Source organism: Leopardus geoffroyi, chromosome A1, assembly GCF_018350155.1.
Source record: "Leopardus geoffroyi isolate Oge1 chromosome A1, O.geoffroyi_Oge1_pat1.0, whole genome shotgun sequence".
NCBI lineage: Eukaryota > Metazoa > Chordata > Mammalia > Carnivora > Felidae > Leopardus > Leopardus geoffroyi.
In genome coordinates this window covers 82,175,512-82,200,674 of record NC_059326.1, presented here as the reverse complement: position 1 = coordinate 82,200,674, position 25,163 = coordinate 82,175,512, and the positions used below count along the sequence as shown (strand labels likewise).

The following is a 25,163-nucleotide window of genomic DNA, read 5'->3' as shown; positions in this document are numbered from 1 at the left end:
CCCAGGTGCCCTAGTTTTCTAGTTTTTTTTTTTTTTTAATGTTTTTATTTACTTTTGAGACAGAGAGAGACAAAGCATGAGCAGGGGAGGGGCAGAGAGAGGGAGACACAGAATCCCAAGCAGGCTCCAGGCTGTCAGCACAGAGCCCGACGTGGGGCTCAAACTCATGGAGTATGAGATTAATACCTGAGCTGAAGTCAGATGCTTAACCTAGTGAGCCACCCAGGCGCCCCTATTATACTTTAGATTTGACCCCTTATAAAATGTAAATAAAGATGTCTTTATTTAAAAAAAAAATTTTTTAACGTTTATTCATTTTTGAGAGTCAGACCATGAATGGGGGCAGAGAGAGAGAGGGGGAGACACAGAATCCGAAGCAGTTCCGGGCTCTGAGCTGTCAGCACAGAGTCTGACGCAGGGCTTGAACTCACGAACCATGTGACCATGACTTGAGCCGCAGTCGGACACCCAACTGAGCCCCCCAGGCGCCTCTGAAGTCCCAGAGTTGTCAGTGCTTTCATTTCTCAGCAGTAGAAATATTTTTGAATGTGACTGCGTTTGGAGATCCAGCCTTTAAAGAAGTGAGGGTAAAACGAGGTCAGTCGGTAGCCCTGATCCCACATGACTGGTGTCCTAATAAGAGGAGGTCAGGACGCACAGAGGAAGCACGTGAGGACGCGGGCAGGAGATGGTGTCCACGCACCCAGGAGAATGGTGCATTGGGAACCAGCCCTCGGACCTGCAGGCTCCAAGACTACGTGAGCACGGGTGCTGTCTAGCGGCCGGGCTGTGGTTCTTTGTCACAGAGGCCTGCTCCGTCGGCACAAAAACGGGGTTCTAGCACAGAAGGGAGGACAGGAGAAGGAAGGCTGGGGACGAGCGACAGTGTGTGCCTGTCCCAGCCTGGTACCCTCCCACCCTTCCTGAGACTGTCTGTTCGTCCGTCTGTCTGGTGAAGCAGGTGGAGGCAGGACCCCCGGTTTCTTGGCTTCCTGGGGAAGGGTGCTTCCTGCGCCTCCCCTCCCGCAGCGTCCCTGAGTGTTTTGTAAGATTAGGTTGTATCACATTTTTTGTTCTTTAAAATGTGCATTTAATCTTGTTACAAAATAAAACTTGCTTACAAGGAACACTCCCTCAAAATGATCTCTGAAAACAAATCGTGAGTTTCTCCGATGCCCAGAGCCCACAGAACAGCTGCATTCCATGTCTGTGCTGGAAGAACTGGAAACGCCAGCTCAGGCTATAATTGCAGGGCTCCCTGCTCAGTGGGCCTGCCCTCTTCCAAAACCTGTTTTTCTTCTGCAGAGGACGTCACTGAAGGGTCTGGGGTGACTTCCTGCGGGGCACTCACAACCTGCCCTCGGAGGAAATCGCGTTTGAGGCACCTGAGCCTGGGAGGCTGGGACGGGAACAAGAGGCCCGGGGTTTGCTGAGCACAGTCAGCACGCCAGGCAATGACTGAGCCCCTTCCGGCTCCTGCTGGGGAGAAGGAGACATGTCCAAGAGCACGAGCCTGGCCGGGGTCACACCCCCAGAAACTGAGCAGGGGACCTGCATGGCCTGGGGGACCGCATTCTTACCCATGACAGTCTCGAGAGGGTGACATTTCCCCAAAGAGAAAGGCTCTTGTCAAGTGGCCCCGCGGCCTGGTGCACCTAGGCTGTCCCAAGGCAATGATTTCACTCACACTCCTGGGCTGGACCCCCCCTGCGGGGACTGGAGGAATGTGTAGTGTCTGATGACGGTAACCTTGGGACAGGGCCCCACACTCGCTCCAGGAAGATGGCCGCTCAGACTCAGAGTTGTGGGCATTTCATGGGGTCACTGGAGACCCCATAGCACCCCGCCTCACTAATAATATCTGCACATGTTCCTTCTGGCTTCATGGGGACGGCAGGAGTGAGAGCCTCAGGATCCTCCAGGTGGCTGGCAGTGCACTGACCTCTGAGCAGGCCACAGTGGGCTGGTGGGGGGCCAAGGCCGCAGGGCCAGTTCTGCCCCCTGTGGGGAGGGCATTACTGCTTTACTGGTTACACACAGTATTATGGAAACTTTCAGAACGGAAAACCGCTCCGTGTACCCAGTGCCCAGCTTCCTGGTTCGGCCATGGCTCCATTTGCCCATCTTTTTTCTCTCTTCTGGAATGAATATAATGCCAACTCCAAACCTCATATTATTTTACCCATCAATACTCTTCTTTAGTCAAATAGAAAACATATCTGGACTTAGTACTTTAATTCAAAGGGATGGGGCTACTGCCATAGTGAGGTCTGGAAGCTTCTCTGGAGCTAGGCCATGGGAGGCTTGCTTCACGGGGCACAGTAAGGTAGGTGAGACAGCAGGCTGGTGGCCCGCAGGCTCAGCGGTGGGAGCCGACCCGCCCTGCGAGGCGAAAACAGTCCAGCTCATTACTGCTGGAGCAAAGGAGGGGTGTAGGGGGCAGAGTCTGGCTGGTCCCGGATAAGCAGGGGACCCCGAGTCTCACCTGTACCCCAGGAGAGGGCTCCCCGTGGGGATCTCTTTAGCAGGACACACAGGGGGCATGTTAACCTCCACTGTTTCCCAGGGCTCAGCTGTGTCAGCCCCCAGTAATACACACACACACGCGCGCGCGCACACACACACACACCACCTCACTACCGGGACACACCAGCGTCACTAATGTTCCCTTGTCCGTCTGCCTCCCAGTCCTTGCCCAGTCTCGCCCCCCGCCCCCACCCCCGCCACCGCAGGGTCTTCCCGGGTGTGGCCATGTTGCATCTGGTGGTCATGTCTCTCCAGCTCTTTTCAGTTGATTCAGCTGATTCAGTTATCAGTCGACCCCCGCAGCCCTCGCTGAATGTGGGGTCACGCTGTGGTACAGGCCCCGGCTGGGGACCAGCACCCACATCCGGGGCTTGGCAGAAATGCAGCCTCGGGCTCCCACAGCCGCTCTCTGGGTCAGGGTCCCCGTCTGGGCAGTGTCGCCGGGGTGTCCACCCACCTCCCCTGCTGAGGCTCGGCCTGCACAGAAACTTGGGGACGTGGCGGTACCTGGCGAGTGACAGCCTGTGCGGTCTCCAGGGAGGACGGCTCAGCGCTCTGGCTGCCAGCTCTGAGGGAAGGGTTCTGGCAGGGAGGGTGCCCAGGGAACTCAGCCCTGGGCATGTGGACGGAGGTACTTGGAGGGCACAGTGCGCACTACCTCCTGTTCCCAAGGGGAGGCTCAGGCAGACCCTGGGCCGGCAGCCCTCTGCTTCCTGCCCTCTGGCCGCTGCCGTCCTGGCCACCTGGGCCTCCTCATCCTCTTCCCTCCCCTACTTCCTGGGCTGGCCGCTCTTACCTCGCTTGCCCCCACACAGGATGCCCGTCCTCCCGTGTCATCTGGCCCCAATACACCTGCCAGGGGTACCGCCATCACGCTCAAGCCCAAGTGCACGTGTCCTGTGGCCTGGGTTTCCTGCGGGGGCATCAGAGCCAAGGCCATGCTGCTCTTCAGGCAGTTGTGAGAAAGTGTGTGGCAGGGAGTGAGGCCGGATCCTGACCCCCATCAAGAGAGGAGGGGAACCTGCAGGCGAGGAGACAGGCGTGTCCTGGGACTGCTGGGTGGGATGGAAGCGGGGGTGCTGAGTGCCAGAGAAGTGGGGGCAGGAGCATCAGCTTGCTAGCAGGCCCGGCGACAGGAAGCAGGAAACGGGGTTTAGCCCCAGAGAAGAGTTGGGGGGGGCGCTTCAGGGAGTCGTTCCCTTTGGCTGGTAGCAGCCATCCAGGTGGGGAGAGAAACCCGCCAAAGGAAGACGAGCAGGTGCGCAAGGTGTGGGCCAGGGGAGACCCCATGTTGGTGTGAAGATAAGTCACCCCGTCTGCCGACTTGAATGTCACACAAGAAAGTACCCTTGTTGAGAGTGTCCCGAGGAGGTCAGAGCAGGGACCGGGGGGGCTTACAAAGGGCACTGCACTAAGCTGTGGCACCAGGACGCTGGCAGAACTGGCCTTTGCGGTTAGGTCCAGGGGACCCTAAATTCCCTACAGCCCCCCAGGGTCCACAGAAGCCTGACGATGGCTGGCGGCAGGGGGTTGGGGGGGGGGGTCCTGCCAGCTCCTCTGCAGGCTCTCTGCTTAGCCCTGGACGGATCAGCTCCGAGCCGTGTCGGCTGCCCGCAGGTCCAGTAAAGCTCAGGTAGACGTGTGGGGGGTGCAGCCACGTCTCTGCGTGGCCCACAGGCATTTCTCACGAGAAAGTACACACGTGCCCCAGAAAGGCATTTCCTCGGACAGGGCTGGTCACAGGTGGACTGGGCTCTGGGGCTCAGAGAAAGCGTCTTCCTGCTTGGGCTCATTGTTTCAAAAAGGACCCTTGGGGTGAGGAGGGCTGAGGCTACGAAGTGCCTTAAATCCAAAATTCAAAGAACCTTAAATACCCACTTTCTCACCACATTTGTAAACCAAAATTCACAACATAGTTCTGGCAAATTTTCTGTGGTCTCCCTGATTTGAAAAGGTTTTCACGCCCCAGTGTTGAAATCTCAGGAGAGTAATGGTGCTGGCTCCCAGGGCTGCCCCTGCAGGGCTCAGGGCGTGCCTTGATGCCTTTAGTTTTGCTGGTGACTCCCCTCCCCCTCGCCCTGAGGAACAAGATTGCAGACAGCACCTGGCCTTGACTCACACGTCCAAGATTCTGAACACGTTATTGGAGGGGTGGCTGAATAGGGAACCCCCCCCCCGTTCTGCCTCCTGTGGGGGTGCCCCCTGAGCTGTGAACCCCCAGTCACCCCAGATGACCATCCTGCAGGGTGGTGCACAGCCAGCCAGTTCCCGTGACCATGTGACCCCTGGCAGGGTGGGGGCTTTCCCAGGCAGTCAGGGCAGGACTGGAACCCGGGACCCCCTCCCCAGCCGGGTTTGGGGAGGCAGGAAGGAACAGGGCAGGTCCCCAGGTGGGTGCAGGGATTATACGCTGTTCTCAGGTCTGAAGTGAAGACTGAAAAAAACAAGTGAAAAGTAAGACTTGCTCTTTTCCGGCACAAGGAAAATTAAAATAGGGCTCATAGGTCAGAGCTCTGACCTTCGGACCGGCCAGGCACTGAAGTTTGAAGGTATCTCAGGAGAACCTCAACTCTATCTCCCACCTTTGCTCAAAGCCCGGGAGGCCTGAACGGAGTGACCGGGAAATGCCGCCCACCCACCCAGCCAGCCTGGGGCGGGGGGGGGGGGGGGGGGGGGGGGCGGGGCGCACACCTTGCGCTCCAGACCGCCCCCGTGGCCCCCTGATCCCGACCCCAGCCTCCCATCCCGCACCCCTCCCTCCGGGCTTAACACCTCCCACGCTCCCAGCTCCAACAGCTCCGGACACCGCCCTCCGCGGGGGCCGCGGGAGCAGGTGCAGCCCCGCCCCTCTCCCTCCCGCTGCTCATCCCTCGGGCCCCGCCCCCCGCCCCGCCTCCCGCGTCCGAGGCCCGGCGGAAGGACACGCGCTCCGGTCCAGGGAGGGAGACTCGTACCCCTCGGCGTGCGCTCCGCGGTCCCCGCGCCCCCGGGCGCCCCCTCCCCGCCCTCCCGGCATGGAACCTGCGGGGCGCCCCCGGGACCGGGTCCCCAGGTGGGCGCGTGGGGGCCGGGGCGCGCCTCGCCCAGCCTGGGGTGTGGGGTGCGGGATGGGGACCTGGGTTGTGGGGTGCGAGTGGGTGGGGAGCGGCGGGGAGGGCCGGGGCGCGCCCCCCCCCCCGCGCCCGCGGGTCGGTCGCGGTTCCCGTCGCGTCGCAGCCCCCACGCGCGCACGCGGCCTCGTCCCCGCGGGGACCCAGTGCGCGCGCGAAACTTTAGTTAGGGCTTACAGGTTCCTTTTCTTCTCGTTGCAGGATCGATCCGTATGGGTTTGAAAGGCCCGAAGACTTTGATTATGCAGCTTATGAGGAGTTTTTTTTCCGCCTACCTGGTGATACTCACTAGAAGAGCGATGAAATGGTCCAAACTTTTGAAGGGGGGCGGAGGTGTCCAGAAGAGCGGTACAGGTGGGTCGGAGGCCGCGGATCAGCCAGAGCTGGTTCTGAGGGGCGGGGTCTCCGTCCCTCCCCGCCTCCCCCCCCTTTCCCTGCCTCAGCGCGGAAGCCCCTGCCCGGTGGCCTGCCCAGCCCAGCTCTCTCTGGGCCTGGCGCCTCCTCCAGGCCTGCCCTCCCTGGCGCTCTCCCTCCTGCGGGTCTGGGAGGGCAGGCTTCCACACCGCCACAGAAGCCGGCCCCTGCCCTGTCCCGCCTGTGTTGACCTCTGGCTGCTCGTCTGGTTTCTGGTGTGGTTTGCTTTCCTCTGGGAATCACATTCCCCTCCCTGCCCCAGCGTTGGCCTCTACACTTGCTTCAACGTTTGTTGAATGAATGGAGTGTTTTCCCCAGGCCGCAGATAAGGAGACCGTGGGGACCTGCCCGAATGTGGTGAGGCCCTTGGGAGGTGTATGCTTCCGGGACTCAAGATAAGGGTAGGGCTTTCTGAGATAGGGCTTTGGTGACCAAGAACGGTGAGGGCGGAGGTCAGCGGCAGGGACAGAGCTGTGTGACCGGTAGAGGGGACGTAATGAGAGCGTTCTGGTCTTGGGTCCAGGGCTCCATCACATGACTGGGCAGAGAGAGGCCAGCTGTAAGAGTTTTTTGTTTTTTTTTTAATTCACTTTTGAGAGAGAGAGAGACAGAGAGCTCGAGTTCAGGTGGGGTAAAGAGTCAGAAGGAGAGAGAGAATCCCAAGTGTGCTGATGTGGGGCTGCATCCCACAATCCTGGGATCGTGACCTGAGCCGAAATTAAATGTTGGGTGGATGCTCGACTGACTGAGCCACCCAGGGTCTCCAGTAAAAGGGTTTTTAAGCAAGAGGGTGTGACAAGGTCAAGTTTTGCTTTTAAAGGGATTGGTGAACTAAGGCCTAGAGCGGCCCCAGTACATAGTGCAGTTGCACAGGGTTGGTGGGGACAGGTTGATCTTGGGGGTGGGGCGCTCAGGGAGGAGGGAGAGAGGCTCTTTCTCAACTCTGGGCCCCACCACCCACCTGCCTCTCCCTTGACCAGGGGCCCTCCTCAGGGCTGTTACTGCTGGGGGAGTGTTCAGGAGCGACTCAGGTGAACTAGCAGTTCACACAGTCCAAAGGGCCGGGAGGGGCCTCAGGCTGGTCCCCTGTTGCCAGGCAGACCTTGGATGCCGCCAGCGCCCTGTGCGCTCCCTGCAGGGATCATCCCCCAGCGCCCATCCCTGCGTCGCCTCTGTTTCCATCGGCATGTCTGCCTTTATTCTCCTTTCTGTTTATTCTTAAGAGTTGATTGGTCTTTTGTTTTTAAAAAAATACAAGTGTATAAAAGTAAAGCTAATTTGGATCCATGGTGAAAATCTGCATCACGTGAAGTACCAGGGGCTCTCCTCCTGGCCCAGCTGTTCGGTCAGGCAAAGGCCATTGCTGACAGCACCGTGCGTCTCCCACGCACGTGTGCAAATGTGGCGGCTGGCCCCGCAGGCCGGGAGTTGGCGGGAACGTGGGAGAAGCCTCCCATGGCTGACCCTGGACCCCGAGGCTGGTAGCACGCAGTCACTGAGACGTGCCTGTGCCTCAGTGGCTCTGTCTGTGGTGTTACCATCTGGTTCTAGCCTTTCCCTGTCCTTCCCTTTGGAGGACCCTCAGCATCTCCGTCCTAAGCCGCACGTGGCGCCAAGTGTCTCTTTTCCGGCATCCGTTCTGTTCAGCGTGCAGAACCTTCCAGATGCTCGCCCTTCCTGTCTTTTCCAGTTGTCTTCCCTGGTTCAAAGGTCTTATCTGGTTTCTGCTCCTACTTTCTTTGAGCACTGGTGTCTGTGAGCTCTAAGAATTTCAGTTTGGTTTACAGAAAGAATTCTCTTTTTGTTTTAACATTTCCTTGACTTACAACATAACAGACTGTGACTGCGGTAATGAGAGGGGCAAAACAGGTTTGGAAGCCAGAGTGTCAGCTTTGCGATGAGCCTCGGGCCTGGGGGAGGGCGGCCTGGTGTTCCCTCAGGAAACAGAGGCACAGGTCAGTCTGCAAGAGGTGTGTGGTTCATAGGGTTCAGTGGCCCCGGGTGTCGTGGCTGGTGCTGGTGTGGTTTCGGGGCAGGATGGTCGGGGAGCCTGTCAGCACCTGCGTGGCTCTGTGGGAGTGGCTGTGTGGCACAGACAGGAGTGGACGAGTTATTCCAGAAATGAGAGTCCAGTTCTGCAGTCACACTCAGCTGACTGTCCTGCAGGGACCATGACATCCCAGGGGGGAAGGGCCTTGGTGGGCATCGTTCTGTGACCTCAGTGACCGGGTCTTGTTGCTTCGTTGTCCTGTGTAGTTTTCTGTTTTGGGGGACTTTTGTCTGGACGCCTGCCTTCCTGTCACCAATAACACGGTCACCTCTGAATGTTGGCATCAGCACGTCTCCAGGTGGCCACCAGAACTCACTGGCCCGATTCTGCCACATGTGGACACAACCAGTGTTTCCTCTTTGTTTTCTTTTTTGTCCATAGCAAATACCCACCAGGAGCACGTGAGACAGGTCGATCCTTCTCCCGCAGCCTAGAAAAACGAATTCAGGCCTGCCCTGGCCCAGCCACTGCTCCAGCTCACGTCCCGTCTGAGGGCGGATGCTGAAGTGCCTTCTGCAGGGTCTCAGCTCTTTCCTAGTAGCTGCAAATGTCAGCAGCATCTAAGTTAGAATTAAGTTGCAAACACATCTTTCCAAAGGCAAATACCAATAAATACAGGGGTTTGCTTAACTTTGTTGGGACAGACAGTTGGAAGTGATTTGTCTGGGGTCCACCTTGTTTAAAGAGATGCCCCCCTCATCTTCCCAAGGTCAGGAATGCTGCCGGACAAGTCCTGCCCTGAGGAAGGGGTCAGTGGCAACAGCCTTTGTCCCTGGAAGCTGTTGACACAGCTCAGCCTCCTCGGCCATCTGGATCTCAGGCCAGGGCCCCGTGCTTCACCCCCGTCTGACGAGGAAACTGAGGCCTCCACCAGGCGGGGCCTGCGGGTCTCAGTAGAACCCAGTGTCCGACTCCAGTGAGGCGTTTAAGCATCTCACAGGTGCCTTTTTTTCTATTTACAAATTTAATTTGTAGTGAAATACGCTCTTACTGGTTATACTTCTGTGAGTTCACGGGGAGGTTCGTGTCCCCTCAAGACTGAAATCAGCCCGTGTCCTTAAACACTCGCTCCTGCTGCCCCTGTGGGCCCCGTGCGCCGCCTGGGCGCTGGGGCCTCTGAGAGTGTCCCGCCAGCGGGCCCCACGGCCCCAGGCCTGTGAGGCCGGCTCCCCCTGTGCCCTGATCTGGGGGATCCCATCCTTCTTCCCTCCTTGCTGAGGAACACCTCGCTCTCCGGGACCACGTTCGGCAGCTGCAGGACCTTTGAGCCGATGGTATAAACAGCCGTGCAAGCACCTGTGAGCACTGAGGCTTTCCTGAAGCAGGGTTGTGGGCTTGGAGCCGAGTGTGGGTCTCACCCCCCCCCACCCCTGTGGCCGAGCTCCGCCCACGGTGACCCGGTTCCCTCGTGCCCTGCTGTGAGCCTTCCTTGGAAAGACTGTTTTGCCCCTTCTGCCCGCAAGACTTTCCTTTGTGACGCTGTTGAAACGCAGTCAGCTCTGCTCCTGTGGTTATTTCTGGAGTTTCCTTATGCTCCGCTGCCTGTGAGTGGGGCCTGAGGTCGGAGGTGAGCCCCTGACTCGGCGGCTCCTCTGGTCCCCCTGGGGATTGTTGTGGTTCCAGGCATCAGTTGTGCTGGAGGCAGCCTGGGGTCTGCGTGTCCCCCCTTTGCATGTCTTCAAGTTAGGCATCCCCGGCCGCGGACTGGCCCCTGGGGGTGGCCACAGCATCTGCCTGGCTCCCTGCGGCCGGAGACCCCCGCCCAGCTCCGGCAGAAAGCACGGCAGGCTGGAGGCAAGGTGGCCCCAGTGGCTAGTGTCCTCGGTTCGCATGACCTCACCAGCGTGGGGACGCCCCAGAGGGTCTCTACTCCCTGTGGCTTCCGCCCCTCATCCCGCATGCACCTGCTGGGCCTTTCCTGCCCTCATGCGCCCTCTGGAAGCTTCCGCTGAGGCCGCATCCGTGGTGGGTTAGCGCAGAGTGCGAGTTAGCGGAGCTTTATCAGTGCTTTCCGTGGCGGCTCTTCCTGCTGCGGTTTTCTGTGATACGCAGCTGGCGCCACAGATGCTTTTCTCCTTGTAGCAGATCGTGGACTTTCTTTGATTGTATGGCCTTTTGTTTTTTCTTAAAATGCATTTTTTTTAATGTTTATTTTTTGAGACAGAGACAGAGCATGAGCAGAGGAGGGTAGAGAGAGAGAGGGAGGGAGACACAGAATCCAAAGTAGGCTCCAGGCTCTGAGCTGTCGGCACAGAGCCCGATGCGGGGCTCGAACTCACGAGCTGTGAGATCATGACCTGAGCTTAAGTCGGATGCTCAACCAACTGAGCCACCCAGGCACCCCTAATGCATTTCTTTTTTTAAAAATGGTATCATGGGGCGCCTGGGGGGCTCCATTGGTTAAGCGTCCGACTTCAGCTCAGGTCGTGATCTCCCGGTTTGTGAGTTCAAGCCCCGCGTCGGGCTCTGTGCCGAGAGCTTGGAGCCTGGAGCCTGCTTTGGATTCTGTGTCTCCCTCTCTCTCTGCCCCTCCTCCGCTCTTGCTCTGTCTCTGTCTCAAAAATAAAATAAACATTAAAAAAGAAAATAAAAATGGTATTTGTAATGTAATATGGAAGGAAAATAATAAAGTTTTGAGTATTTCCTTCGATGAACCGTTTTGAGGGTTAAACTGAGGTCATTAAAAGCATGGTGTTGCACCCCTAGCTTCCTGTAATTCACTTGAACATCGTCTCACAAATCTTTCCTGTTTACCTGGGAAACGAACGAGCAAGTTGTTACCTGAGGTAGCTTGTGGTTCTTGGCTTCTTTTCCTACGTGTTTCTATGGTCGCTAGACAATCGATGATTCCTTTCTCATGTATTTATTTTCAGTAAAATATCCCTCCCAAAGGAAGTAGCTCTCCACTGACACAAGTCAAGTGCAGAACAGGACACAAACACCGGCCGCCGAGTCACAGCCAGGGGGTCACACAGGCTCCCAGCCTGGGACCCTGCAGTCCCTTGTCACCTCCAGGGCTGGACCATGCACCTGCGCCTCTGTCCCTGCCCACAGCTGTCCCTCTGGCCCTCGCTTCTGCTTCATGCCTCGTGTCCCCTCACTTGGTGCAGCTTCTGTGCCTCCGGCTTTCCGGGCATCTCCTGTGTGTGGAGCTTGTGGGGCCGCCCTGGGCTGCAGTGACTGATCCTGGCCCCAGGGGCCCGGCCCACTGCCTCCCACACGGTGTGCTGACGGTGAGGGAGGACGGGGGACTGCCCCGTGCAGGAGAACGGTCTGTAATGAGTGCACGCAGCCATCCGGGTGGGCATGTGCAAAGTTCTGCGTCTTCTCATGTTTGACATGGGAGAAGCCAGGCAAAAGCATTGAGGTCGTGCCCTTTGCTCTCAGGCTCTGCCAGGCTCTGACCCCAGGGCATGCTGGTCTGTCCCTGACCGCAGCCCCTGCTTTCCGTTTCAGTGAAGCGCTATATCCGGAAAGGTATCCCCCTGGAGCACCGGGCCCACGTCTGGATGGGGGTGAGCGGAGCCCAGGCCCAGATGGACCAGAACCCCGGCTATTACCACCGGCTTCTGCAGGGAGAGTGCAGCGGCAGGCTGGAGGAGGCCATCCGGACAGGTGAGTCGCTGGCGGGCGGGCGCGGGGGGGGCACGCAGCCCCCCAGGAGGGAACTTGCGCTGTTATAGATTGCCCACTGCTTTTAATTTGGAATTTTATTTTTCTTACGGGAAAATCAAACCTTGAGCATTCGTGAGGGGAGAGCAGTGTTTTTCACTGATTCGGCAAACACTAGACGCCAGCCAGCTGGGAAGGTCAGTACGGGCAGGGGCAAGGGCAGGGCCAGTTTCTGCAAGAAGACCTTGCTGCAGGCTCTGAGCTGGCAGTCGTGACCAGAGGGTAATCGCTGGGAGGGCTTTGTGCTGATGGCAGCGCCCTGGGACTTAGGGACGCACGTGGGGATGTGTGGCTGGTGTTGAGCTCTGGGTGCCGACGGTGTCCCAGGCACTCTCAGTGACCACACAGGCTCACGAGCTCTTAGATGTTCCAAGTGCTCAAAACAAACATTTAACCCTTATAAACTGAATAATTTAGATTCTTAGGAAGTGTGACTGACCGTCTGATTTTGCTTTTGAGAAATACACCCTTAAATATAAAATAATTAAAGCCCAATTATTTGAGTGTGCTGAGAGGTGGGACTCCCTGTTGGCCGTGAGACTGGGGAGTGTCCCCAGCCTGGGGAGGGGGTCCCTTGCGCAGAGGCCACGCGTGTCAAGGAAAACAGAGTGTTGCTGTTGGTTTGAAAAATGAACTGAAAGGCTCTGTTTTAGTGCCGGTGTTTTTGGATAAAAATGTCTTATTGTGGTAAAACATGCATAATAGAATTTACTGTTCCACCTTCCCAAACCAAAACCCCGTCCCCATGGAGTGTCAGCCTCTCCCCAGCCCACGGCCCACCATCCTGTCGTGTCTGGCTCGCTTACCCTGGTGAGGGGCCCTGGAGGCACATCCACATGGCAACAGGCGTCAGAATGCTTCCTTTTCAGGGCCGGGTCCTGTTGGCTGTGCAGACAGACCCTGTTTTGTTGGTCTGTTCTGTTCTCCGCTGATGGGCGCTGGGGTCGCTGCCTCTCCTTTTGTGGGTTTGCCGTTACGAGCATGGCTACACGGAGATTTCTCTGAGTCCCTGCTTTCCAGTCTCTTGGCGTGTGCCCAGCAGCGGACCTACTGGACCATCGTCGTTCTGTCTGTTTTCTTGAGGGGTCTGGAGAAATTGCTCTGCAGGGACAGCGCAGTGGAGCATTCATAGGGTGCATGAGCAGACTGGACGTCCCTGTCCCACCCATCTCTGAGGTGGGAAGGAGGGGCTGTCCCAGGGAAAAATTTCAAAACATCTCCTAATCAAGGGTAAGAATGAGAATGGGCTTGGGACTGGTCACTTAGAGTCTGAATTAGTAAAAAAAAAAAAACAAGCAAGAAAACCAAAACCAAAACACCACTAAACTCCTGGTGGATTCTAAGTTTTTGGGATATTTAGAATTCCAAGAAAAAAACGTTTTTGTAAACAAACACACAATGGCAAATAACGTCCTTTGAGGTACTAATACTTCCTGTTCTGCTTAGGTGAGTTCTTTTATAAGCAGAGGTGCGGCTCGGAGACCAGAGGGAGGCCCAGGAGCGCTGCCCGAAAGCCGTGTGGGGGCCGAGGGGCCTGCCTGCACAGCGGGTCCGTTCCAGTCATCAGCTGTAGCCCAGCGGCAGTCACACCACTAATCTAATCCAAGTGGGGTCACTAGGTCAGAAAAAAGAAGTACTTGTGCCATGCACCCACACCTCCCCGCTTCTGCCCGTGTGTGGGCTAGCTCACAGAATCAGGGTCAGGTCCACGGGAGGTTCTCACAGCGCCGGTGAGGAGGACGCAGGTTCTGATGAGCAGACAGTTTATTCACTTCTCAGTGTCCGGTTTTGCCGTTTGTCTCTGAGGGATTCTCGGGGTGTTCTGCCTTTCCACAACTGGAAAGATTTTCCAGTTTTGTGTTGCCTGTGGTCCTAGAGTTAAACAACCCCCTGGCTGGGGTGGGGGGTGTTGGGAGGGGGGTGCAGACAGGCTGCATGGCGGGGGCTGTGAGGAGAGGTGGGATACCCTCCTCTTCAGTCCTGACTCCCTTTGCTGTGGCCTCAACCGTGGACGTGGCAGGGGCTTGTCCACAAAGGGTGACCAGGGTCGAAACCTTCGTTCACACCTGCCAGGTGGGGTTCGGGGCGCCCCCTGTGGTAGACATGAGGGTTACATCACAGGCCGGTCTTGGGTAATCCTGTGTTGTGAATTTCCCTGCAGATATGAACAGGACCTTCCCGGACAACGTGAAATTCCGGAAGAGCGCGGATCCCTGTTTACAAAAGACCCTGTACAACGTGCTGGTGGCCTATGGGCGCCACAACCAAGGTGTGGGGTACTGCCAGGTGAGCCCCCAAGGGAAGGTGACAGCGACCAGCAAGGATGCACTAACCCTGTTCACGGGCTCCCTAGTCATGGTGCCTGTGACTTTGACACATTCCCCAGGTAGAAAAGTGGTGAAACATATGCTTAATGACTTACTTTGATGTCAGAAGAAGGGGGCTGGGAAGGTAGGAGGTCACTTAAGTGGCCCCAGGGCTGTAGATACTGAATGAGTGACTAGCACCTGCTGGACTCAGTGCAGGGCGTGTGTGGGGCGCTCCTCCCATGCTATTTCTGGGAGTCAGATCTTCCCCTGCGATGAAGGGGACAGCCTGCATCCTCACCTGCCAGTTCCTGTCACCTTGCGAGGACATGCACTGTCTGGGGTGTCGGGGAGGGAAAGACAAGGGCCCATGTGTGGAGCCACAGAAGTGCCATTGGCGAGCCTGCAGGGGACGCGGGACGTCCCGTGTGGGCCTGAGGGGCTGGAGGCCTGCCAGTGTGCTGGCTGCTTGGGTGCCTGGAGTTCTGCTTCCCGCTTCAGTGCTCCTGCTTCTAGGGCTTCCCGAGGGTGCCGGGATCTGCGTGGGGACTTTGCAGCCCACCCTCTCAGGCGAGGCTCCAGGGGCTCAGCAGCTGGGCTGGGGGGCCGGCAGCGACAGAGCATCTTGCAAAGACAGCAGCAAAGGCGCAGGCCAGACAGGCTGTTTTCTCGGTGCCCTGGAGCTTGCCCACGGTGCCAGGGGAGGAAGTCGGGATGGGTAACTAACCGTCCTGGACGAGGACCGGCCTGTGGGAGCCGGGGAGGCTGGGCAGCCGAGAAACCGTCTTTATGTTATTCCACTCGCTGTTCTTGTAGGTTTTAAAAACAGCGTTTAAACAACCCTTACAACTTTAAGCGTGAGCGCGGTGTGCAGCTCATGGTCCGTATCTGTGCACACGTGGCCGCGGGACAAGGTCTGCAAGCTGAGTGTCAGGAATGGGAGTCTGTTCTCCGCGGTTGGAGGCGGGGTGTGGGCAGGCTGGCACCCCTGTGACTGAGGGGTGGTCTGTCCAGGCCCCGGCCGCTCGTGGTCTCTGGAGAGCCCTGGCGTGTGCCTGCCTCTTCACGTGGCCTCTCCCTGGGTGGCGTGCGTGACACTGGGTGACAGGGGCTGGATTTTCCCCCGTTACTAGAGGAGGGCACATTTTAGAAAGCATTGGGAACAAGGAAGGAAGTGGAAGTCGTCTGCAGTGCAGTCACGCAGATGCTGGCCCACTGTGGGTGAGCCCTGCACCTGCAGCTCGCAGGTGCCCCGAGCCTCCCTGGCGGTCTCCCTCATAGAAACTGTCTGCAGCCCTGAGCGTCCCGCCACGCTCTCGCGGTTTTACAAAATACACTGTTGGCTTGGCATCTGCTCCGATGCAGACTTGAGCACTCGTGTCTGTTGGAACACCTGCTTTAGAGGCTGGATGTAGGTGTCGTCTGGGCTGAAGGAGGTGTGGTCTCGGGGGGGGCGGGGGAGGCCTGTGGGGGTCTGAGTGGTGTGGTTGGGGTGGGATGAGGTGGGCAAGGCCCGAGGGGGTTCTGAGTTGTGTGGTCGGGGGGTGGGGTTGTGAGGCCCGAGGAGGGGGTCCGAGTGGTGTGGTCAGGGGGTTGGGGGGGATGAGGTCCAAGGGGGGTCCGAGTGGTGTGGTCGGGGGTGGGGTGGGGTGGGGTGGGCGAGGCCCGAGGGGGATCTGAGTGGTGTGGTCAGGGTAGGAGGGTGGGGGGTGCAAGGCCAGAGGGGTGTCCGAGTGGTGTGGTCAGGGTGGGGGAGTGGGGGGGTGCGAGGCCCAAGGGGGGTCCGAGTGGTGTGGTCAGGGGTGGGGGGGGGGCTGAGGCCTGAGGGGGGTCTGAGTGGTGTGGTTGGTCGGGGGTTGGGGTGGGCGAGGCCCGGAGGGGGGTCTGAGTTGTGTGGTTGGGTGGGGGGGGGGTGTGTGAGGCCCAAGGGGGGTCTGAGTGGTGTGGTCAGGGGTGGGGGGGGCTGAGGCCTGAGGGGGCTCTGAGTGGTGTGGTAGGGGGGCCGAAGCCCCAGGAGGGTCTGAGTGTGGACTCCAGGGCCGTTACCCCGACAGCCTCTTCACACAGATTTGTGTTTCTGCCTTCTCGTGCTGTGTGTGTCACTTGGAGGGCAGATCTCGATCTTGCACCAGAAGGTCGTTCCGGAATTGCGTGGTTTTGGGGACAGCAAGGGACTAGCAATGCGTCATAGCCACCGAAGGTGGCTTGAGGTGGCTCAGGACCCATTTTCTTGTTTCAGGGAATGAACTTCATAGCAGGCTACCTGGTCCTTATAACCAAGAGCGAAGAGAAATCCTTTTGGCTGTTAGACGCGCTCGTGGGAAGAATACTGCCTGGTGGGTTGAACATGCCTGTGACCGTTTGGGCCCTGGTTGCACTCTCTCTGCTCTGCAATTTAGCGTGAACTGTCTGTGTCGGGTGCTGGGCTTGGTCCCCAGGCTGCCCCGTTGTGTGGAGGCTCGCAGGGCCCAGAATCAGTGAGAGGTCCACTTGGCTTCCTGTAGAGTTCAGAACAGTCCTAAGAGTGAGTCGTTGTCAGCTGTAACTGTTATTGGGATGAGAATCATTCCTTCCAATTCATTGATTAATAAATAGCACCGGTTTTGGTAATGCAGTGTGGACCCTGATCGCTTTGGGAAGAGAAGTGGCCAGAGCCGTCTTGGGTGGGAGAAGACCTGTGCCCTCCACAGCCGCGACGGTGGTGACCAGACCCAGCCTTGTGCTTGGCCTGAGGCGGGCATAGCTACACAGGGCATGTGCGGCCCGGGGAGTTCTCGTGACCACTGGACGGGTGAGCCCTGGTTCTCCCCTCCAGCATGCGTGCCCTCAAGTCAGGCTGGAACCGCCCTCACCACCCTGGAGAGCTGGCCCCAGCTCCGGGCACCCCACAGTGACCACAGCAGGAGTCGGCTGTGATTTCTGCCTGGGAGCATACAGCATGTTTCCGTGTCCTGAGTCTCGCCTCAGCACAGCAGTACCACACGGGCCCAACTACTGATCCATTTTACAGATGAGGACCCTCGAGCCTTAGATGCCGTGGCCGTCAGATGTTGGCACGTGCCTCACGAAAGAGTGAACCAGAGTGAATCAGAGTGGCACCGTTACGGAATGGGGCCTCCTCACACTCCAGTGCCACTGTTCGCCATGGCACAGAGTGGACACGCCAGCAGCCCTCCTGGATAGGCCGCCTTCAAGGGACAGACCGTCCCCATGTGCGTGACATCTCACCGTCCCAGCTCTGCCTGGGGAGGCCTGAGCGGCAGGTGCAGGGAAATGGCGAGGAAGTGGCGGGGCGGGGGGTTGGTCAGGGGACCTTCCAGATGGAGCGATGGCTGAGCTGCATCTGGAGACTGAATCACGATGTGTATTTGTACTGTGACCAAGTCAGCTCCTTCCCACAAATACTCACTGAGACCTGTCACATCCCCGGGTTGCTCTGGGGCTTGGGAAGTTTCAGCGAATAAAGACACAGGCGGGAGGGGGCAGCAGCAGCCACGGCACAGCCTGAAATTGTCACAGAGGGGCTCTGGGCTGGCCCTGAAGGGCAGGTGACTGCACAGGCTTGTGTGTTAGCCCCTGAAATGTCCTTTCCCATCCTCGCGACATCCCGTCGGACGACACTGCAATCAGGACTGAGAGGGCAGAGGCACTGCTGTGGGTCACTGGAAGCAGGCTGGCTCGGCACCAGCATTCTGCTCCCTAGTTTCTTTCCTCATCACACAGAAGCAGGGGGCCCGGGAGGTGGCACGCTGGTCACACACGCTGAGCCGTGCCGGCCTCCCCGCGGCACAGGCTTCCAGGACTGGTAAGTCGGAACAGAAGCAGTCAGAAAGACGAGCCGAGACGAAGGCTGGTTCTCTGGAAAAACCGACACAACAGACAGAGCCTGGCAGGACGGATACGTGGAAATGGAAAGGGTGCTGGAATTTGAAAATCTTCAGGGGTTTTTAAGAATCTCAAGAGAATACAAGTAAGACAAAGAGGCCAAGTGGAAAATTTTGAGAAAAATACTGCCTAACAAAGCTGATTTAGGAGAAAGTGGACCGTCTGAAATGGCAATACTGTCATCGAACCTTGAAGGTGTGGAGAATTTCTGCGCACTTTACAAATCTTTCAGAAAACAGAAAAGGACACACTCATCCGCTCACGTTGTGGGGCTTGCGCCATGCGGCTGTCACACAGATCTCATGGAAGCACTCACATGCGCAAATCACACTTGCGGTGACATCAGCCGCTTGGACCTCCGTGGTTCTTTTATCTGAGGAGGGTTTATCTAGGGAACCAGGGAGGCCTGAGGGAATATTGGAGATTTAACGTCCTGTCCTGCCATTACAAGGAAACAGTATGGAGACCAGAGGCGAGAGCGCAGAAATCAATTGGTCTTCTGACCTATGAATCTGGGGGACTTGGGGCTTGAGGTATGTCGATCAGTAGGGAAAGATCGCCGTTTGCAACATCCTCTGTGACACCTGCGTACATGGAAAACCCTATTCCTACTCCAGGTGGATTCAAGACACGTGAAAAAGCGGAACTTTGACACTCAGAAAATGAGGTGAGAACAGCCTCGTGATTGCTGAGGAGGGAGGTAGGTCTTGAACAAAATTCCAAAAATAGAAGAGACAAGATTGATAATTTTCGTTACGTTAAAATTAAAAACTGACTTTGAGATAAGACCTTGCAAGGAAAGCAGAAAAGAGGTGGTGTCTGTGATCACGCAGCGCACGTGTGAAGGGTCCCTACCGCTCTGGGTAGGAGCGGCTCAGTAGGAAATAATAGGAGGCCTGTGTGGCTGAGAGTTGGGAAGACCGGCTGAGGTCTCCCACGAGCGAGAAGGTGCAGGGACACCTGTGACTAGGCCAGCAGAGCCGCCCGTTTCAGAACAGCTGAGGTGGGAGGGAGGTCGTGTTCTGGAGCACCAGTACACGGTGTGTGCACGCCCTGAACTTGGCCTCCACATGCAGATCCCGCCCTTCCTCCACCCAGCCTGCCGGGCGGCCTCTCTCGGGTCAGGCCGCTGTCCTGAGCAGTCACCATTCGGACCAAGGCATCCAGGGAAAGGAGGAGGGAACAGGCCTCCTGGGCCTGCGGAGACGCGGGTGAGGCCCTGGCTGACGGTGCCATCGGGCTTCAGGAACGGAGCCGGAGCGCCGTCTGGGATGTCGCATCGAGCAGAGCCTAGTGAATTAACACCCTGGCGTCCCGACAAGCTGGAGTGACCTGTTTCCCCTCCGAACACAGCTCAAGACAGAAGGTGGTCCAAGGGAGGACCAAGGCACCTTCTGTCGGGGAGACTCAGGGGCCCTGGGAAGCAGAGCAAAGGTGTGAACACCGCTGGAGCTGCCGTGTGTCTCCCCTGTCCTCTTGACGACCTTGTCCCAGGGGGTCGCCCTACCTGCGGGCCGTATCTCACCGCCTGTACCCTGTGCCCGTGGGGTGTGCTTTTGCCTTTGGGGGGCTGGAGAGCATCGGTTTTGGAATTAGATGGCACCCCCTTGGACCCCAGCTCTGGCAGCAGTAAGATGGGCTGGTTCTAAATCTGTGCCCCAGCCCGGCTCAGCCCTCCAATGTGCTGACGTGGCCAGGGTGCTGTTTGCAGAAGGCTGCCGTCCCCGAGGCAAGGCCCCCGCCAGGCCTACTGAGGAGGCTCCTTGTCCTGTGCTTAGCCGAATGCTGGCCCGGATGTGTGCTTCTGCTCAGACGGCCCAGAGGAGCGGGCCCCGGGCTCCGGGCTCTATCTGCCTTCGGCATCAGGGCTGGACGCGGCCAGGAGGGTGAGGAGGTCAGGTCTCGGGGTTCCTGCCCTGGTGACCCCCAGGCCCCGGGGCAGTCAGGGTGTGAGCTGGTCGGGTCTATTTTTGGAAGGTGCTGTAAGCCTCTCTGGGGCCAGGAGTGAGGCCACCTTGCTGTGAGCTCAGCAAACCCTCTTAGCGCCTGAAAGCTTAACCCCGGCTGCCCCAGGGCGTCACTTGGAGAACTGGGTCGCTTGCAGGACACTCTGAACGGACTGCAGAGGCTCTTTGCTCCATCTCCTGGGGGGGGCCAGGATATTGCTCAATTTAAGAAGAGATGATAGATGCAAAATGAGGATATGAGCAGGAAAAACTTGTAAAATCCTTGGTGTTCTGTTTTTAAATTTTTTAATGTTTATTCATTTTTGAGAGACCACTTTAACAGCAAAAACTAAGCATTAAAGTCTATCATACGTGCCTTTAATGAGCAAAAAAGTTCTCTGGGAGTACACATGCGTTCGGAGAAGACACACTACGGGCAGCGTCATGCTGTCTGTCCAAGTGTGTGGTCCCAGCCAGTGGGGACCGCCAGCTGCCAGCCGGTGCCCAGGCCTGTGGGCGGGAGGAGCGGAGCGGCCATGAAGTCACCTTGGTGGGCTGTGCTTTCTGTGCTCCTATGGTCTGGGGCCCCCAGGCCACGAACTCGGTTAAGGCATTTCTCCAACGTAAGCTATCGGGTCTCATTGTGATGAACAGGACAGCCCAGGCCTCTGGCTGCCTCTGTCCTCCTGCAGTCAGAGGGGTGGGGATGTCCAGCCCCTTCTAGAATGCCAGGAACTTGACCCTCCAGTGTGGAGAGAGGACGCGGGACTGGTTCCAAGAGCAAGGGCCCCGTCCTGTGCAGGTCACTGTCAGCACTGTCCCCGCACCTGCTCCTGTGTCCCGCAGCCCCTGCTTAGCCAGATGGCGTGTCCATGCTGCTGGCCGGCCCTCAGCGAGGGCACCAGTGTGCTCACACTGACGAGCCCGTCCCCAGAGCTTTCTCATCTTCCCAGACCGAAGCTCCGCACCCCAGCCCTGGGGCCCACGGTCCTACGTCCTGTGTGTGTGTGTGGTGGCTGCAGGGATCTCAGCCGCACCGGTCCAGTGTCTGGCTTTGGTCCGCGCACCTCGTCCTGGGGGCTCACCCTTGCTTGTGGGGCTGAGGACAGTTCCTCCCGCGTACACGGCACACTTTTGTCCCTTTGCCCGAGTGGACACTTGCTTGTGTCCCCCCTCTCGGCACCATGAGAGCAGCTGTGCAAACGCTTCCCGCCGGCGGATTCTCACCGGTGCATGGCACGGCCTCGCTTTGGGAGCCGCCCTCTCCTCTGCTGGGAAGGGCACTCAGCCACAGCCCTGCTCTCCTCGTGTGGCAGATTACTACAGCCCTGCCATGCTGGGCCTGAAGACAGACCAGGAGGTCCTGGGGGAGCTGGTGAGGACCAAGCTGCCAGCGGTGGCGGCCCTGATGGACAGGCACGGCGTCCTGTGGACCCTGGTCGTGTCACGCTGGTTCATCTGCCTGTTCGTGGACGTCCTGCCCGTGGAGGTGAGCGCGGCATGTGCCTCGCGGGGACCAGGGCCGTGTGAGCCCCCAGCCGGTGACGCGCCATTTCTGTCCACAGACGGTGCTCCGGATCTGGGACTGTCTGTTCAGCGAAGGCTCGAAGATTCTCTTCCGGGTGGCCCTGACCCTGATCAAGCACCACCAGGCCTTTATTTTGGAAGCCAGCAGTGTGGCAGACACCTGCGAGCGGTTCAAGGAGATCACCAGAGGCAGCTTTGTGACCGAATGCCACACCTTCATGCAGGTGAGTGTTGGGGCTCTGCTCCCGGTGCAGCAGCCTGGCCAGGCGTGCTGGCGTCCCCAGCCTGCCTGTCCCTGTGTCCCCTCTGGGCCTCGCCTCCCCCCTGCTGGGACCCCCATCGGGCTGGTCCAGGTTCACTGGGTCGGAATGCAGACCCATCTGACCCCTTCCCCTGTAGCCAGCGTCTTTGGTCCCAGATGGCTCTCCGTGGCCCCAGTGGGGTCGCATGTGTCTGTTGTGTGTCCTGCCCCAAAGGGCAGCTCCCCGATGCCAGGGCCTCCGTGCTGGGTCCTGGACCTCGTGCAGGCTGTGTAGATGACTCTGGTGTGCTGAGCGAACGGAGCAGGAGCCATACCGACAGGCCTTCTGTGGAGGCCGGGGGAGGCCGATTTCAGGTTCTGCTCGGCACCTGAACCAGCCATCAGTGCAGGCAGGTGGCCCCGGTTGTTCCCCCCGACCTCCCGGGAGGTAGCAAGCCCCCGGCTCTGCCATCAGGGGACAATCGGGTGATCTGATGGCAGACTGCCCTGGAATCAGGACGCTGGCCAGAGTGCACCACTAGGGCTTTCTCCCACTGCGGTGACGTGGGAGCGCGGAGCGAGGTGGCTTTGGGAGCGGCCTGGGTAGAGGCGCGGAGAGGCCAGGGCCTCTGCCCTGGAGCACGGGGAATGACGGGTCCTCGTCTAGCCGGACTCCAGGCCACGGGATGACCAGTCGCCAGGGCCACACACGCTCTCCGAGTGGCGGGCAGACGGGTGGACTGGCCATGCTCAGCAGCCTCAACAGAGGTGGTGACCGGCTGGGGACCGTCAGAAGCCTGCAGCTCTTTGGAGCCTGTCCCACATGACACAACGCCTCGTCCAGAGGGGGCAGAGGGCAGGGTCGTGAGCCTGGGATTTGGACGAGGCCCCGCCTACCCCGTCTGGGCTGCGGCTGCTGGTGGCTCCTCCTGGGTGACACGGGGTTTTCTGTTCCCTGTTAGCGCATGGGCGGCTCGAGGTCTGGTGATGTGGCCGTCACCGCCGAGGGACCCAGTGCCCGCCCCTCCCCCACCCAGCAGCCACCGGTCTGCTTTCCATCCGGGTTTGCCTTGTCTGCACGTGTCAGGTACACCAGCGAGTCCACGTGTCGCTGTCTGGCTGCCTTCCCTCCGCGTGATGCTTTCGGCGCCGTCTGGTTCTGACTGGCATCGCGAACACTGGTGGTCACACAGTAGGTGCTCAGTCAGTGCGAATGTTTCTAAAGCACCCCAGGAGGCCGAGTGGCTGCCGGTACCGCGAGCCACCCGAGGGAAGCACTGTGCATCGTGGCCCTGACGGGAGCTGCTGGGGAGGCGGCCGGCGCGGGGACCTTCCCCAGCGATCTCTGCAAAGTTGAACACGGGTTTCTTCCCCGAAGCGCGGTACCTGCAGCCCATGCGCCCTCTAGAGAGAGTCCCGCACAAGAACATCTAGAATTTTCTGGAGAGTAAGCAGGGCTCACAGGACTTGACTGATTCCCCCTTCAGGACCGTAAACACTCTGCCCTGGCCTAGGTGCTGCGTAACACGTACCTGTGGAAGAATTCCTTTAATTTCTTCAAAACAAAACAAAACCTTTTTACTGCCAGCCTCACATCTGGCCTGGTTTGTAAACCGTGAATTTCTCAGCAGTAACTGTAGAAGTGATCGTTAAATTATTAGTATGCAGGAGAGATGTGATCACATATACTACCCCCCCCCCCCAACCGCCGGGGGACGTCTTTCTCAGCGCGAAGCCCGTTCTCAGCAGACAACAGTCTGAGGCTCCACCGGCTTCCCACACTCTGGCCACTCACCGAGGGCCGACTGGCCTCGGAGCTGCCACAGGACCCCTCAGCTACAGCTCGGGGCCGCAGGAGAAGGGGCCGTGCAAGCCCTTCCCTTGGGGCAGCAGCAGGAGTATGGGGGGGCCACTGAGCTGAACACCTGTTGCTGGTTTTTTAAACAAATTCCCTTTGTGTTCCAGAAAATATTTTCAGAGCCTGGGAGCTTGTCCATGGCCACCATCACCAGGCTTCGCGAGAGCTGCAGGGCCAGGCTGCTGGCGCAGGGCTGACCAGGACCCCTGTCCACTGTCGCCCCCGAGGCTTCATTTCCAGAGCTGACGTTTCCTGCTGTTTGGTGCTGGAGTACTTGACGTCTGTACTCTTCGTTGTGAATGTTTTTCAAGACCGATTTAAAATTATGTCCTCTGTAACTCAATTATGGGCTATGAAGTCATGGATTTCTAGAAATGTATTTTTACTTGAGATCTTGACCTATAAAATGTGAGATGTGCATATTTAATAAAGCATGTGAACACCTCCGAGTTTGTGACCATCAGCTCACCGGCTGATTGAAAATGAAGACCAAACCCGCAAACTGTCACTAGTGTTAACGCCAAATCCCTCCCTTTCTGTGCCACGGCATCTACGTGAGGTCTGTGCACACAGCACGTGATTTCTCTTTAGAAAGGTAATTTTTAAAAACTGATTTTTGAAATTATTGTATTACATAAAGCGGACAGAGATGTGTAAGCTTTAGGGAATGGCGGAGTCTGACTTGGGCCCACGAGTGCTCACGCAGCCACTGTCACCCTGGATCCCTGGAGGGAGAAGCCCCAGTGAGACCCCCTCTTCCTAACCCTGACCCTGTCTCCCGGCCCTGACAGTGGGGCTGCTGCTTGCTGCTGAGAAATCCCACTGCCTGGGCAGGCTGAGCCCTGCATGGGGCAGGTGGGGACCTAGAACAGTGTCACCTGTTGAACACCGTGGGCAGCGGCTGGTACCCCTCAAGGCACCTGGGCGACTTCTAGCCCAGCCGTGGAGGCGCCTCCCTTCCCCCACGGTCCCAGAGGATGCCGGCCTGGGACCGAACTTCCCACACAGATGCTCTCATCAGGAGGAAGTGGTGGCATGGGCAGGTTGCCAGAGCTTGGGGAGTCCCCGAGGCTGCCCCCACGGGGCAGTCAAGTGTGGGGTCACTGGTGTAGGGGTGGCGGTTGCCCAGCAAGGCCGGACACACACCGGCCATGGGGCCCCAAGCCGCGCTCCTTGGCCGGCAGCTCCAGGTGGGAGTGTCGGGGACACCCGGGCCCCAGGGCTCCCGGCAGGCAGGCTGGCTTCAGCCTCACCAACAAGGTGCACAGATCCCCGAAAGGCACAGGTCTTTGCTTAAAAAGCAAAGAGGACAATAAACCTGAGGCCCAGCTCGTGCTCTGAAAGCTCTGAGCGCCCTGCTGGCCGCCTGTGCTTTGCAGTGGGGCCATGGGGCTCCAGGTCGGTGCCCACAGGGGAGCCCCCACGGCCCTCCTCCCACTCGCAGGGGCTGTTCGGTCACCACTGAGGACCTACCTCCAGACACAACTCCTGTCAGTCCTCCAAGTTACCACCCAGAAGACCTACCGCGACACCAGCTCTCTCAAACGCTGGGGGACAGACGCCTGCCGCCTACCGTGCGTCCCACTGAGACCTCTGGCGGGAGCGGACAGAAGCACAGAGTCCAGACA

At 58.4% G+C, this 25,163-nt stretch overlaps 1 protein-coding gene and 1 long non-coding RNA gene across 5 annotated transcripts; one reads left to right on the top strand and one right to left on the bottom strand.

The window, feature by feature from the left end:
• Positions 1–396: 396 nt before the first annotated feature.
• On the bottom strand, positions 397–6,407 carry LOC123600417. 4 transcript variants are annotated; one of them, XR_006713649.1, is made up of 4 exons: positions 5,926–6,407; positions 3,323–3,547; positions 704–837; positions 397–571 (listed from the first exon to the last, which is right to left on the bottom strand). It is a non-coding gene; the product is annotated as an uncharacterized LOC123600417 (long non-coding RNA). The 4 variants fall into 4 exon arrangements; XR_006713648.1 differs by having other exon boundaries at positions 5,912–6,023; XR_006713650.1 differs by having other exon boundaries at positions 5,814–5,926.
• On the top strand, positions 5,407–23,984 carry GRTP1 (growth hormone regulated TBC protein 1). Its single transcript, XM_045482448.1, is given in 9 exon segments — positions 5,407–5,578; positions 5,838–5,895; positions 5,897–5,990; positions 11,557–11,715; positions 13,934–14,058; positions 16,318–16,414; positions 21,226–21,398; positions 21,475–21,660; positions 23,643–23,984. Coding segments are annotated over 9 exon segments (1,020 nt in total). The 5' UTR covers positions 5,407–5,540; the 3' UTR covers positions 23,733–23,984.
• Positions 23,985–25,163: the final 1,179 nt, after the last annotated feature.